General features: G+C 36.7%; 2 protein-coding genes across 3 annotated transcripts; both read right to left on the reverse strand.

Moving 5' to 3' along the window:
* Positions 1–248: 248 nt before the first annotated feature.
* Positions 249–10,549, reverse strand: LOC145115054 (putative amino acid permease 7). Its single transcript, XM_079051203.1, has 8 exons — positions 10,485–10,549; positions 10,080–10,331; positions 9,910–10,003; positions 9,558–9,772; positions 9,345–9,478; positions 9,180–9,276; positions 808–938; positions 249–740 (listed from the first exon to the last, which is right to left on the reverse strand). The coding sequence occupies exons 1-8, from the start codon at positions 10,540–10,542 to the stop codon at positions 339–341; spliced, it is 1,383 nt and encodes a 460-aa protein (XP_078907329.1). The 5' UTR covers positions 10,543–10,549; the 3' UTR covers positions 249–338.
* A 2,643-nt stretch (positions 10,550–13,192) lies between these two features.
* Positions 13,193–15,722, reverse strand: LOC145114980 (putative amino acid permease 7). 2 transcript variants are annotated; one of them, XM_079051110.1, is made up of 8 exons: positions 15,478–15,722; positions 15,024–15,257; positions 14,853–14,946; positions 14,416–14,630; positions 14,211–14,344; positions 13,901–14,128; positions 13,438–13,825; positions 13,193–13,337 (listed from the first exon to the last, which is right to left on the reverse strand). In XM_079051110.1, exons 1-8 carry the CDS (start codon positions 15,548–15,550, stop codon positions 13,327–13,329), a joined length of 1,377 nt encoding a protein of 458 aa, XP_078907236.1. In that variant the 5' UTR covers positions 15,551–15,722; the 3' UTR covers positions 13,193–13,326. The 2 variants fall into 2 exon arrangements, with proteins under 2 accessions (XP_078907236.1, XP_078907237.1); XM_079051111.1 differs by lacking the exon at positions 13,193–13,337 and having other exon boundaries at positions 13,394–13,617; positions 13,704–13,825; positions 15,478–15,720.
* Positions 15,723–15,754: the final 32 nt, after the last annotated feature.

Raw genomic sequence — 15,754 nt, forward strand, 5'->3', positions numbered from 1 at the left:
AAGAAATAAACAAATTATAAATTTTAAAAATATATATATACAAAAAGAATGTAGTAGTACAATCATTATACATCAGCTAGGGACCAAAATTGAAATGAAAACAAATCATAGAGATGATGAAAAGAATGAGGTTAGGGATGAAAGTGAAACTTGAAAATTACCCCGAAACATATGGAATTTACTCTTTTATGAATGGTCAAGATTCAAGACTATTATATCATAAGTGGTACCAAAGTATAGAAATAATGTTGAGTCTGAAATCCTTCCTATATATATTAAACCGTTTGGCAATTACAAGACATGTTATTTGTTTAAATTTTGGTGAATTACAAATAGTACTAGCCAAATCTTTTGGCGACGAGTCCTTGAATGGAGCCAGCCAAAATATAAAGTGTTACGATGAGACAAAAAATGGTATAAATACGAAGAAGAATCCAGTTGAGGGACCAAGGTACAACCTTGTTGTGCACAAAGTACATCTCAACAGGGAAATAAATGGTCAAAGGCCAGAAGATGACCGACCCTGCAAATGCCACGACTTGGTTGAAGTAAGGGAACATCATCCCTACTGACATGGTCAATATCACGTATATCGTCCGAAAGCATATTCTAACAGGATTCACTCTTTTTATAGTAATAAACAAACAGACCCTAACATCCCTTTCCCTTGCTAACATGCTTTCTGGGAACTTTTCAGCATACCATCTTTCCACAATTGCAAACAATGTCTGACTGTATATCTGCCAACATCCACAAAATCAAAATTCAAATTATGAATTTATGATATCTTAAATTAAATATCATTACCTGATACCCTCCAACCAGATGGAGAACAATGCATGCGTTACCAAAGTCTATGAGCCAGAATGGTTCATAGAATCCAAGCCCAGTCAAAAGATTCCCAGGAGTCGAATCTCCAAAGGCTGCATACCCACAACCTGTTAAGATTTATGGAGTCATGAACAAATTGACAAGTTCCTAAGAGTTTAAGGGCCATAAATGTAACTTAGCAATTAACAATTGAATTAATATTCAATTATTGAACGTCCACTTGTTACGGTGCAGAAGGAAATTATTGGACGTCCACTAAAGCAATATTAAATTGTTTGTGGCAAAAGGAAATTATTGCATCACTATCACAACTCCACTTTCTCCATGTGCAGATGGAATTATTTCAAGCTATGGAGCTACTTTCTTCAATTGGCAGACAAATTGAATGGTGGAATTTACAAATTGTTGGTGGAGCATTATTTAATTGGTGGAGATTGAATTCATGCACTAATATCCAACTATAAATAGGTCCTTCGGCAATTCAGAAACATAATCCCATAAGCTCAAAACAAAGAGCAGATAACAAGCCTTTTGAGCAGATAAATTCCAAAGAAAATATTGTGAGATATTTTGTGCAGAGTCTAAATTTGGCAGCCAAAATTAGAGTGATACAATATTGTGAGTGATCAGATTACAAGTGCAGTTTAAGCCTTGTATGATTGTAATTTTCTTTAGTGTTAATAAAATCCCCTCTCTCTCGTTCGCCCGTGGATGTAGGTCAGATTAGACCGAACCACGTTAAATATCGTGTTCAATTTCGTTTGCAATTTTTCAGTAGTTTTATTCCGCTAGTGTCACCGAAATCATTTATCGATTTGTTTGAAGTACTTAACTTGTTTTGTTGCATTCCCAACAAACTGGTATCAGAGCTATGGCTGAAGATGGGAAAGTTAAGATCGAAAAATTTGATGGTCAAGATTTCGGTTTCTGGAAAATGCAAATTGAAGATTATCTCTACCAAAAGAAGTTACACCAACCTTTGTCCAAAGACAAACCCGAAGAGATGACGCAGGAGGAGTGGGACTTATTAGATCGGCAGGCACTCGGAGTGATAAGGTTATCATTGGCAAAGAATGTAACTTACAATATTGTCAATGTGAAGACAACCTACAGTCTGATAAATGCGCTGTCTAATATGTACGAAAAACCTTCAGCGGCAAATAAGGTTTTCTTGATCCGACAACTTGTAAATCTGAAGATGAAGGAGGGTAGCTCGGTGACAGATCACGTAAACGAATTCAACTCAATAATATCAAGATTGATATCTGTTGAACGAAACACATAAGTTCTGCAGATGTTCCTAGCAATTATGGAGTCATGAACAAATTGACAAGTTCCTAAGAGTTTAAGGGCCATAAATGTAACTTAGCAATTAACAATTGAATTAATATTCAATTATTGAACGTCCACTTGTTACGGTGCAAAAGGAAATTAGTGGACGTCCAATAATTTCCTTTTGCACCGTAACAAGTGGACGTTCAATAATTGAATATTAATTCAATTGTTAATTGCTAAGTTACATTTATGGCCCTTAAACTCTTAGGAACTTGTCAATTTGTTCATGACTCCATAAATGTTTGAAGTACTTAACTTGTTTTGTTGCATTCCCAACAAACTGGTATCAGAGCTATGGCTGAAGATGAGAAAGTTAAGATCGAAAAATTTGATGGTCAAGATTTCGGTGACACTAGCGGAATAAAACTACTGAAAAATTGCAAACGAAATTGAACACGATATTTAACGTGGTTCGGTCTAATCTGACCTACATCCACGGGCGAACGAGAGAGAGGGGATTTTATTAACACTAAAGAAAATTACAATCATACAAGGCTTAAACTGCACTTGTAATCTGATCACTCACAATATTGTATCACTCTAATTTTGGCTGCCAAATTTAGACTCTGCACAAAATATCTCACAATATTTTCTTTGGAATTTATCTGCTCAAAAGGCTTGTTATCTGCTCTTTGTTTTGAGCTTGTGGGATTATCTTTCTGAATTGCCGAAGGGCCTATTTATAGTTGGATATTAGTGCATGAATTCAATCTCCACCAATTAAATAATGCTCCACCAACAATTTGTAAATTCCACCATTCAATTTGTCCGCCAATTGAAGAAAGTAGCTTCATAGCTTGAAATAATTTCATCTGCACATGGAGAAAGTGGAGTTGTGATAGTGATGCAATAATTTCCTTTTGCCACAAACAATTTAATATTGCTTTAGTGGACGTCCAATAATTTCCTTTTGCACCGTAACAAGTGGACGATTCAATAATTGAATATTAATTCAATTGTTAATTGCTAAGTTATATTTATGGCCCTTAAACTCTTAGGAACTTGTCAATTTGTTCATGACTCCATAAACAAGTTAAGTACTTCTAAAAAATTGATATAACGATTTCGGCAACACTTACGGAATAAAACTAATGAAAAATAGCAAACGAAATTGAACACGATATTTAACGTGGTTCGGTCTAATTTGACCTACATCTACGGGCGAACGAGAGAGAGGGGATTTTATTAACACCAAAGAAAATTACAATCATACAAGGCTAAAATCTGCCCTTGTAATCTGATCACTCACTGTAAGATATCACTCGTAATTTTTGGCTGCCAAAAATTAAGGCTCTGCACAAAAAATAATACCTCACTAATTTCTTTCTGTGTATATACAAGAACTTGAGTTGTGTTGCTGCTCTGCTGCACCTTATACAATTGAAAGAATAAGAGACCTATTTATAGCCTTTGAGTCGTAAACCATTTTCCTTCAATTCGCACAAAATTGCCGCTTTGTTTGACTTTTAAAAGAACACGTATCAATTTGCGGCCGAAAGTTGTTTCTTTAACAAAAGAAAGCCACCGTCCAATAATATTCAATTATTTTGCCGCACCGTCCAATACAACAATTATTAAACAATTGTTTTGCCGTCCGTTCAATTTTAAACAATTGAATTCAATTGTTTAATAATTGTTGTATTGGACGGTGCGGCAAAATAATTGAATATTATTGGACGGTGGCTTTCTTTTGTTAAAGAAACAACTTTCGGCCGCAAATTGATACGTGTTCTTTTAAAAGTCAAACAAAGCGGCAATTTTGTGTGAATTGAAGGAAAATGGTTTACGACTCAAAGGCTATAAATAGGTCTCTTATTCTTTCAATTGTATAAGGTGCAGCAGAGCAGCAACACAACTCAAGTTCTTGTATATACACAGAAAGAAATTAGTGAGGTATTATTTTTTGTGCAGAGCCTTAATTTTTGGCAGCCAAAAATTACGAGTGATATCTTACAATGAGTGATCAGATTACAAGGGCAGATTTTAGCCTTGTATGATTGTAATTTTCTTTGGTGTTAATAAAATCCCCTCTCTCTCGTTCGCCCGTGGATGTAGGTCAAATTAGACCGAACCACGTTAAATATCGTGTTCAATTTCATTTGCTATTTTTCATTAGTTTTATTCCGTAAGTGTTGCCGAAATCGTTATATCAATTTTTTAGAAGTACTTAACTTGTTTTGTTGCATTCCCAACAAACTGGTATCAGAGCTATGGCTGAAGATGGGAAAGTTAAGATCGAAAAATTTGATGGTCAAGATTTCGGTTTCTGGAAAATGCAAATTGAAGATTATCTCTACCAAAAGAAGTTACACCAACCTTTCTCCAAAGACAAACCCGAAGAGATGACGCATGAGGAGTGGGACTTATTAGATCGGCAGGCACTCGGAGTGATAAGGTTATCATTGGCAAAGAATGTAGCTTACAATATTGTCAATGTGAAGACAACCTACAGTCTGATAAATGTGTTGTCTAATATGTACGAAAAACCTTCAGCGGCAAATAAGGTTTTCTTGATCCGACAACTTGTAAATCTGAAGATGAAGGAGGGTAGCTCGGTGACATATCACGTAAACGAATTCAACTCAATAATATCAAGATTGATATCTGTTGATATTGGATTTGAAGATGAAGTCATGGCGTTGCTACTATTATCATCGTTACCCGATAGTTGGTCTGGCACAGTGACCGCCGTTAGCAGTTCAGCCGGAGGTGCCAAGCTATCATTCGAAGGTATTCGCGATTTAATCCTTGGTGAGGATGTGCGCAGAAGGAGTGCCGGAGAAGGTTCCAGTAGTCTTCTAACTACTGAAGGCAGAGGAAGAAAGACCAACAGAGGAGGTGGTGGTAGAGGAAGATCGAAGTCAAGAAAGAGAGGTCAGTCGAAGAACAGACAAGATATTACCTGTTGGAACTGTAATGAGAAAGGTCATTTCAGAAATCAGTGCCCAAAGCCTTCGGCAGACAAAGGCAAGAAGGAAGTAAATATGGCAGCAGATTCTGAGATGATGCACTCATTTGTTGTGTTGAAAACTCAACTGAATCCTGGATCATGGATTCTGGTGCGTCGTTTCATGCTAGTCATTCCAGAGAAGTAATGTATAATTTTAAGCAGTACAAAGGGAAAGTCAGATTAGCAGATAACAAGAGCCTGGATATTACTGGAGTTGGGGATGTGGTCCTCAAGACAACCTTGGGTACGAAGTGGACTTTGAAGAATGTCAAGTTCATTCCAGACTTGAAAAGGATGTTAATATCTGTGGGGCAGCTTGATGATGAAGGTCATCATGTTACATTTGGTGATCATCAGTGGAAAGTGACAAATGGAAACTTAGTTGTTGCTAGAGGTCAGAAGCGGGGTACACTTTATATGGTGGAAGTTTCTGATGCTGAAGCACATGCTGTTGAAGAAGTTGGGGCATCTACTCTATGGCACCAAAGACTTGGCCATATGAGTGAGAAAGGAATGAAGATGCTAGCCTCCAAAGGAAGAATACCAGATCTGAAGACTGTGACAGTTGACTTCTGTGAGCCATGTATTATGGGTAAACAGAAGAAGGTTACTTTCACAAAGATTGGTCATCCGCCGAAGTCCATGAAGTTAGAGTTAGTTCATTCAGATGTTTATGGTCCCACTTCAGTTTCTTCAGTGGGAGGGTCCCGATATTACGTTACTTTCATTGACGACTGCACAAGGAAAGTTTGGGTTTATTTCTTGAAGCATAAGTCTGAAGTTCTCAGCACATTCAAGAAATGGAAAGCTATTGTAGAAAATGAAACAAACTTGAAAATCAAGTGTTTCAGATCAGACAATGGGGGCGAATACAGTAGCAAAGAATTTGTTGATTATTGTGCTGACCAAGGAATCAGAATGCAGAAGACGGTTCCGGAGACACCTCAGCAAAATGGAGTAGCTGAGAGGATGAACAGAACATTGAATGAGAGGGCTAAAAGCATGAGACTGCATGCAGGTTTACCCAAGATGTTCTGGGCAGATTCGGTCAACACAACTGCATATTTAATCAACAGAGGACCCTCGGTTCCCATAGGGTTCAAGATTCCAGAAGAGGAATGGCAAGGTCGGGAGATTTCGCTCAAACACTTGAAGGTATTTGGTTGTGTCTCGTATGTCAAAATCAAAGACTCGGAGAGAGACAAGCTAGAGGCAAAGGCAAGGAAGTGCACCTTTATAGGTTACGGGTTGGATGACATGGGGTACCGCTTCTGGGATAATGAGAATAAGAAGGTTATCAGAATTCGGGATGTGGTGTTCAACGAAAATGCTCTATACAAGGATGAACTTGCAAAAAGTTCCAATGGTGACAAGCAACCAGAAAAGAAGGATCAAGTTGAGTTAGAAGAAATCTCAGATGATGATGTTGTAAAACCTATTAGTACTCCAGAGATAGGTGAAAGTTCAGGAAGCAGTGGGAGCTCCGATGTATCTGGAGATAGTGGGAGCACAGTGGATAGTAGTTCAGAAGATGAGGTTGCAGATGATGCAGAAACCGAAACTCCTATTATTCGTAGATCCACTAGAGCACGAAGACCTCCAGTAAGGTATTCTCCTTCAGCTAATTACTTGCTGTTGACTGAGAATGGTGAACCTGAATCTTATCCAGAGGCCTTAAGGATGAAAGATTCCATACAGTGGAAGACGGCTATGGAAGACGAGCTGAGCTCACTTGATAAGAACCATACTTGGTCCTTGGTCAAGCTCCCGGCAGGGAAGAAAGCATTGCAGAACAAATGGGTGTTTCGGGTCAAAGATGAGATTGATGGCACTAAAAGATACAAGGCCAGATTGGTAGTAAAGGGTTTCCAACAAAAGAGGGGTGTTGACTACAACGAGATATTCTCCCCAGTTGTGAAGATGACTACAATCAGAATGGTCTTGGGAATTGTAGCCTCTGAAGATCTCCATCTAGAGCAGTTAGATGTGAAGACAGCTTTTCTCCATGGTGACCTGGAAGAAGACATCTACATGGCACAACCAGAGGGTTTCCCAACAGTTGGCAAGGAAAACCTGGTGTGCAAATTAAAGAAAAGTCTGTATGGATTGAAGCAAGCTCCAAGACAGTGGTACTTGAAGTTTGATAGCTTCATGCAGAGGAGTGGGTATCACAGATGTGAAATGGATCACTGTTGTTACTTGAAGAAATTCAACTCCTCATACATCATCCTGTTATTATATGTTGATGACATGTTGATAGCTGGGTCCGACATGCAGGAAATCAACAAGCTTAAGAAGCAGTTGTCCAGAGAGTTCGAGATGAAGGACTTAGGGGCTGCTAAGCAGATATTGGGCATGAGCATAGCCAGGAACAGAGTTACCGGTACATTAAAACTTTCACAAGCTAAGTACATCAAGAAAGTTTTAGAAAAGTTCAGCATGGCAGATGCTAAAGCCAGAAGTACACCTTTGGGAAGTCAGTTGAGACTCTCAAAGAAGCAATCCCCAAAGACGGAAGAAGACAAGAACCAGATGACTAAAGTTCCCTACGCATCTGCAGTTGGTAGCTTGATGTATGCTATGGTATGCACCAGACCAGACATTGCTCATGCAGTGGGAGTTGCGAGCAGGTTCATGTCAAATCCAGGAAAAGAGCATTGGGAGGGAGTAAAGTGGTTGTTACGCTACTTGAAAGGAACATCTGAGGTTGCCCTATGTTTCAGAAGAAAGGGTGTGATCTTGGAAGGGTTCGCCGATGCTGATTTGGGTGGATGTGTGGATTCAGGAAAGAGCACAACAGGTTATGTGTTCACAATTGGAGGTACATAAATCAGTTGGATGTCCAGGTTACAAAAGAGTGTTGCTCTCTCAACCACAGAAGCAGAGTATATGGCTATTGCAGAAGCAGCCAAAGAGCTTATATGGTTGAAGAACTTTCTATCAAAACTTGGAATGTATCAGGAGGATTGTGTATTGCATTGTGACAACCAGAGTGCAGTTTACTTGGCAAAGAATCCAGTGTTTCATAGTAGAACGAAACACATTCAGATGAGGTACCATTTCATTCAAGAATTAATTAATGATGGAACTCTAAATCTGAAGAAAATCCTTGGAACGAAGAATCCAGCATATATGTTCACCAAGGTGGTTACCACTGAAAAGTTGAAGCTTTGTATGGCTTCAACTGGCCTTTCAGAAGTTTGAGAAAAGGCATGGCAGAGAACGAGAGAGAGAGTGTGTGTGACTAAGGAATGTCGCAAAGTTTTGGATGGCAGAGAAAAGCTAAGTTGTTCAAGCCTCCAAGTGGGAGATTGTTAAGATTTATGGAGTCATGAACAAATTGACAAGTTCCTAAGAGTTTAAGGGCCATAAATGTAACTTAGCAATTAACAATTGAATTAATATTCAATTATTGAACGTCCACTTGTTACGGTGCAGAAGGAAATTATTGGACGTCCACTAAAGCAATATTAAATTGTTTGTGGCAAAAGGAAATTATTGCATCACTATCACAACTCCACTTTCTCCATGTGCAGATGGAATTATTTCAAGTTATGGAGCTACTTTCTTCAATTGGCAGACAAATTGAATGGTGGAATTTACAAATTGTTGGTGGAGCATTATTTAATTGGTGGAGATTGAATTCATGCACTAATATCCAACTATAAATAGGTCCTTCGGCAATTCAGAAAGATAATCCCACAAGCTCAAAACAAAGAGCAGATAACAAGCCTTTTGAGCAAATAAATTCCAAAGAAAATATTGTGAGATATTTTGTGCAGAGTCTAAATTTGGCAGCCAAAATTAGAGTGATACAATATTGTGAGTGATCAGATTACAAGTGCAGTTTAAGCCTTGTATGATTGTAATTTTCTTTAGTGTTAATAAAATCCCCTCTCTCTCGTTCGCCCGTGGATGTAGGTCAGATTAGACCGAACCACGTTAAATATCGTGTTCAATTTCGTTTGCAATTTTTCAGTAGTTTTATTCTGCTAGTGTCACCGAAATCATTTATCGATTTGTTTGAAGTACTTAACTTGTTTTGTTGCATTCCCAACACAACCACCACAACATAGGTAGAAGAAACTAGTTGTAAAGATTGCAATGCTGGAAGCCTTCTTCATTGTCTCTTTTTGAGATGGGGGTGTCATCAAAGTGCTCTATACCACCAATCATCAATCATCAATCATCAAACAGAAAAAACAAGGACACTGAGATCACACTGTACCTGTATTTCAAGAAGGATGAGCGAAAACGTAAATGAAAATGCAATGTCTCCAAGAGCTTGAGCAACCAGCCATACTTTTTGTGTGGGGTTGGTTGTTGAGATGCCATTGATGCTACCTTGGATCTTCCCTTGTCCTGTCCAATTTCCATCACTTCATCAGATGCTTCGCTCGCTTAAATTGATGATCGATTGAGACTTGAGAGAGATCCATACCTATTACTTGGGCCAATCCAAGTCCCATTCCAATAAAAGAATAGGTGAAGGACATGGTTGCAGCAATAACCGATAGCCATTTTGTATGAAAAATGTTGGGTATTTGAGACGCTACTATTTCAACAATTCCAAACAAAAGCATATAGTAGGTATCCTCATATTCGCAAGCAGCTTCATGCCCTTCTTTGTGGTAGCAATTTGATTGCCTAATTGCCCTGTCAAAACCTTCAAACTTCAACATTTCATAACAACTAACATATGCAAATTGTATACATTTCATTCAAATGTTGACACTTGACACTTAGTTGTTGCTAACACAATAGAATTTCAATTCGTAGAAAATTTAGCATACCTCATGCTAATCGTAGATGTAATTGTATACACAACTCCTGTTTTGAATATATTGAAATATACCAAGCATCCACATACCCATCCATTTTTCTTTCCTGAAATCCAAGTACAAACTTGTAAATGTAAATTGATGTTTATGAACAAGTCAAAATAATAATAATACAACCTCACCTAAAATAGTCTGAACCGCCTGCAAGTAGGAGCGGTTCATAATCATGGTGGTGGTGCCATTGTTAGGGTTAGGGTTAGCATAAAGATGGATGTCACAGATAAAGGATGCAGAGACAAGGGTAAAAAAGGCGAAGAGTAAAAGAGACAATGGACCAGCAATCCACCCCAGCTGTGCCATGCTCCATGCCAACGATAGAACCCCTGATCCTATTACTCCTGTTATAATATGTGCTAGGGCTGTCCATACATTGCCTTCAATCAAAAACACAAATATCAATTCATTAACATCATCATCATCATCAAGTTCCTACACCCTAGTCAATATCGTCAGAAACAAAATTAATCGGATCGCCTTATGAATTTAAAAGACCCGTTGATTAATTCACTGACAGAAGTAGACTCAACCAGTTAGTTTATGAGGTGAGGTTTGCAACAATGGCGTCTGCTGGTCTCGTCCGGCCATTGGTCGATTCTTCTTTGTTCGATATGTGATAATACATATCTGTTTTTCTATTTATGATAGGCTTTTTGATATAATAAGTTTTACAAATCTTGTAGAAAAACATCATAAATGGTCCCTTAAATGGTCCCTTGTTTCTTCATATCTGAAGTTTAGTCCTTGTGGTTTAAAAACATCATAGATGGTCCATGTGCTTTCAAAACGTTTGACGATTGTTTTTATTGCTAACTCCGTGAAGTTTTGTCCGTTAACTGAAGGACATTTTCATCATTTCACTACCATAGGGACCATTTATGATGTTTTCTCTTATTTTATAAAAAAAATATGCAAAGGTTCTATGGGATCTTTTGTTGTAGATTCGTTTACTTTTTGTATTGAAAAACGCCAATAGGAAATCATATAGCATCTTTGATGAATTTTTTAATAGAAATAATTGTAAATATGTTACAGATGAACGTTTTCATAAATATAGTCCAATTGTTCCGATTAGGGTTCTTTAGTTAAAGCTTTCACTTAATTTTGTGATTCTATCTGCACATTTTAACTGGTTCGAGCCTTAATTTGTTAATGGCGTCAAGATCTCACAGTGGGCAATCTAGGGTTTCAAAAAACATTAAGTTTGGGGTATCAAATGTGGCGAATTGGAGGCATGGTCAGAAATTTTCATCGATATATGAGCAAATCATTAAAGGAACAAAAATCGGTTGATATTAAAAGAATAATATGATCAATTGATGATTCCTAAGAAATTAATTCCATGCTGGTGTGTGTTAATATATATATATATATATATATATATATATATATATATATATAGAGAGAGAGAGAGAGAGAGAGAGAGAGCAGGGGCGGAACACGGACATTAAAAGTCAGGGGCCGAAACCAAAAAATTTCAAATGTATTATATGTTTTCTTTTAAAAAAATTGTCAATAGTTAATAGTTTTCTCACATTGATTTCTACTACATAACACAATTAACTAAGAATTAACAAATAAAAATAAAATAACAATTTATAATTATAAGAAACAAGTAAGTATTTTATTTTTACAAAAAATGCTCTATAAAAATTATAATTAACCTTAATAACAATTAACAAATAATAACATAACTAACACATAATCCAATGTACATAAAAAAAACTAACGGTTAATATATGAATATTACTAACAATCTAACAGCTAACCTATGGATATTATGAATCATATAAGTACATGAATATACATAAATATGTAACATGCTAACAAAACCAACAAAAGTTAACATATGAATATGTAAGTTGTTTCTTTTACGTATAACATTGTTATTATTATATAAAAATAATAAGTGATAGTTAATCTTTTGCAGCCTTTATTGCTTTAACAGCTATGACCTAAACCTCATACTTCACATCTCTTTTCATCACATCTCATTTTGAGAAAGAGAGAATACTTCACATCTCTTTTGAGAGAGAGAGAAAAAAAGAAATACGTTACAGTGAGAAAGAAAGAAAGACTTACAAAGTTACAAAGGTTAAGAGACATTGTTGAGGCGGAAAGGAAGCCATAGAACATGGTGGTCAGCATAAATCCGTTGGAGAGGAAGCTACCAAATGATGCTGGTCGGAATAGTAGTCGGCAAACGACTGAGATGACTGAGGAGAGGCAGAGGCCGAGTGTTTGTACGGAGAGGAAAGACGAACGGAGAGAAGGAGTGGTTAACACTCCGACGGCGGCGGTTGGATTTCCCGATGAACATTTTTTTTTTTTGCCGGCGACAATCTTTTTAGTTTAGGTTTTTGGACTTTCTCCTCTGTTCATAGTAGTTTTTTATTTATTTTTATAGAGATTTAATTTCCTAATCTATTGTTATTCTAACTAACATTGAGATTGGTTTTGATTTTCTTTCAGAAATTTTCTGGATTTTTGGTTCGTAATATTTGGCTTCCTAATTTATCGCTTGTTTTTCTTTTTTGTAGTTAAAAAGTGATCTAATTAATATTTGTAGAATTAAAACCGGGGGGCCAAAAAGATAGTTATAAAACAACCCAATCTTATGTATATATGATGTACTGGTATTAGGCAAAAAAATCAGGGGGGCCATGGCCCCCAGGCCCTATAGAGGATCCGCCTCTGAGAGAGAGAGATGTTACAAAAACAGAAATAGCAATGTATATTCTTTTTTGCCACACATATACACATCCATACATACACACATACATGATAAAGTCACACATACATACACAAAGACGTGCAAAAATACATTGTCACAAACACATACACAATTACAACACTGTCTTTTTGAAAACTCTACCAACTATAAAAAGACATAATTTATAGTATATTACGAATAATTATTCATAATAATGATTATTGGTTTGTGAAAACAACTATTTAAAAATTTTAATTTTTATATATTTTTACAACCTACTAATATGAAAAAAAAAATTGTAAAAAGATAGGAAATGAATTGAAAAAGAATAAACTTTTAAAAGGAAAAATCTACACAAGAATATATAAAGTAAACAAATAAAATGTCAATTTTGTAAAATGAATTTGTAAAAACACAGTTGTAAAAAAAGATTTAAAAGGAAAAATTATTTATCAAAACAATCCAAGTTTTAGAAAAATATATAAAAATAAAGTTGGAAAACTTTTAAAAAAAGCTTGGACCAAATTTGAGAAAAACTAAAAAAGGAACTAATATAAAACCTGAAAATCGGGTGGGCTGCCATGAATCCGAATTCGAAAAAAAAAATTAACAACAGGGACTATTTCTGTAACTTTTTCTCTCTCAGAGACCATTTCTGTTTATTTGAAAACTACAAGGAGCAAAAAGAAAAAAAATATACTATAGGTTATCTGGTCTTGGGATCCATATTGTGAAATGTAATGTATATAATTTTGGAGAAAAATACTAACCAAATCTTTTGGAAACCAATCCTTGAAGGGAAGCAGCGAAAGTAAAAAATGTTAGAAGCATACAAAAAATGGTATAAATACGAAGAAGAATCCAGGTGGCTGTCCAAGGGAGAATCCTGTTGTGCAGAAAGTACATCTCAACAGGGAAATATATGGTCAAGGGCCAAAAGATGATTGATCCTGAAAAGGCGAGGACTTGATTGAAGTAAGGGAATAAAATTGCTACTGTCGTTGTCAAAACAACATATGTAGTTCGAAAACATAACCTAAAAGGGTTCACTCTCAAACTCCCAATCCCAACATCCATTTCCCTTGTGATTATCATGCATTCTTGGAACTTTTCCGCATACCATCCTTCCACAATAGCAAACAATGTCTGACTATATATCTGTAATCAAATCAATGTATCTTATTCTTAATCAACAAGAAAGAAAGAAGACTGAAAAACCACAATCAAAAGTACCTGATAACCGCCAACTAAGTGGAGAACAATGCATGCATTACCAAAGTCTACAAGCCAATACGGTTCATAAAATCCAAACCCAGTCAAGAGATTCCCAGGAGTTGAATCTCCAAAGGCTGCATACCCAGATGCACCACAGCAGATGTATAAGGAAGCAGTTATAAGGACTCCAATAGTGGACACCTTCTTCATGGTCTCTTTTTGAGGCGGAGGTGACTTTAAAGTGCTCTACAACAGAAAAACTGTATGAATCATCATCTTGCTTGGGCCAAATATTATTAGTATTATTATGCATGCTTGCCATACCTACCTGTATCTCAAGAAGGATTAATGAATATGTAAACGAAAATGAAATATCCCCAATAGCTTCGCCAACCAACCATACTTTCTGACTTGGATTACTAGTTGAGATTCCATTCATGCTCCCTTCAATCCTCCCTTGTCCTGCCATATTCAACTTCTTCATCTTTACATGTACATGCATTATTAATTTCCGCTCCAACAACAACATTTACCTATTACTTGGGCTATCCCAAGTCCTATACCAATACAGGAATAGGTCAAGGACATGGCTGCAGCAATAATTGAGATCCATTTCGTATGAAAAATGTTGGGTATTTGAGAAGCCACTATTTCAACAATACCAAACGCAACCATATAGTATTCATCTTTGTATTCACAATCACCCTCATGCCCTTCTTCATGGTAACAATTTGATTGCCTAATTGCTCTATTCACCAAACAAATTCAGTATATAATATATCTACTAAACACAAAATAGAAAATCAGATACTGTTGCAATGACTGAATCATGCATTAATTGTGATTGTAAAATAAAAGCTGCACATTGCTTACTGCTTAGGCAGAAAAACTTAAGTTCCATACTTCCATTCCATTAAGGTACAAATATAAAATTGGTAAAAAAAAAAAAAAGTTATTAAGCATACCATACCTCATGCAGATTCCGGATGTGATTACATAGACAACTCCTGTTTTGAATAGACTGAAGTATACCAAGCATCCACATATCAATCCATTCTTATATCCTGTGATCCAGAGTACAAAAGGAGATAGATATTAAGTTGCAGCCTGGAAGTGCGTGCGTGGTGCTTATAGGTCTCACCTAAAATCGTGTGAACCGCCTGCAGGTAGGAGCGATTTATGGTAATGCTAGGGTGGTTGGAATAGAGTTGAATGTTGCTGATAAGGAAGGCAGACACAAGGGAGAAGAATGCAATGAGTATAATAGATAGTGGGCCAGCAATCCAACCCAGCTGTGCCATGCTCCAAGCCATTGATAAAACCCCTGACCCTATCACTCCAGCTATCAAATGTGCTAGGGCTGTCCATACGTTTCCTTCCCCATCCACAACACAAACCAAACAGATAAATACCTCATAAAACTCAATACGTAATTACATCCCCAAACACCACCAGAATCTACTTTATACCTTTAAAAAATCAACTTAACAAATAACCTTTTTTCCCCTTAAATTCAGCTCGTATCGTATCGTTTATTGATTCGTTTGATTTTCTAATTCATGGGGCACGCATATAAAGAGTGAAGTAGAGCATACCGGTGAGTTTAAGAGTTGAGGTCTGCAGCAATGGCATCTGTTCTTCTTCCTCTTCGTAGTCGTCTCCAGGCATTTTTCCTTGATTCTTCCCTGATATACGAGATAATACGTGGTTTTGTGTTTTGGAAAATACTGAACCTCATCAATATTTATCTGATTGGTGGTCGGTTTCCTTGATCTCCAAAGATTCCTCCCAGAAGACTTCCGAAAAAAGGGGTGGTTCTTTATAAAGTTATATTTAGGGTTGATGTCACTTGAGGGTAGCAATGTTTTTCGA

This window comes from Lactuca virosa, chromosome 5 (assembly GCF_052849685.1).
Source record: "Lactuca virosa cultivar CGN04683 chromosome 5, Lactuca_virosa_CGN04683_v6, whole genome shotgun sequence".
In the NCBI taxonomy this organism is placed as follows: domain Eukaryota; kingdom Viridiplantae; phylum Streptophyta; class Magnoliopsida; order Asterales; family Asteraceae; genus Lactuca; species Lactuca virosa.

Excerpts from the sequence above, each read along its gene's own strand:
- LOC145115054 (XM_079051203.1), bottom strand. The coding sequence starts at position 10,542 with ATGGCCGGACGAGACCAGCAGACGCCATTGTTGCAAACCTCACCTCAT. Across the intron at positions 10,332-10,484 it reads CTCACCTCATAAACTAACTG|GCAATGTATGGACAGCCCTA; the intron begins GTTGAGTCTACT and ends TTTTGATTGAAG. Across the intron at positions 741-807 it reads ATCTGGTTGGAGGGTATCAG|ATATACAGTCAGACATTGTT; the intron begins GTAATGATATTT and ends GGATGTTGGCAG.
- LOC145114980 (XM_079051110.1), bottom strand. The coding sequence starts at position 15,550 with ATGCCTGGAGACGACTACGAAGAGGAAGAAGAACAGATGCCATTGCTG. Across the intron at positions 15,258-15,477 it reads CTCAACTCTTAAACTCACCG|GAAACGTATGGACAGCCCTA; the intron begins GTATGCTCTACT and ends TGGATGGGGAAG. Across the intron at positions 14,345-14,415 it reads TGGGATAGCCCAAGTAATAG|GACAAGGGAGGATTGAAGGG; the intron begins GTAAATGTTGTT and ends TGAATATGGCAG.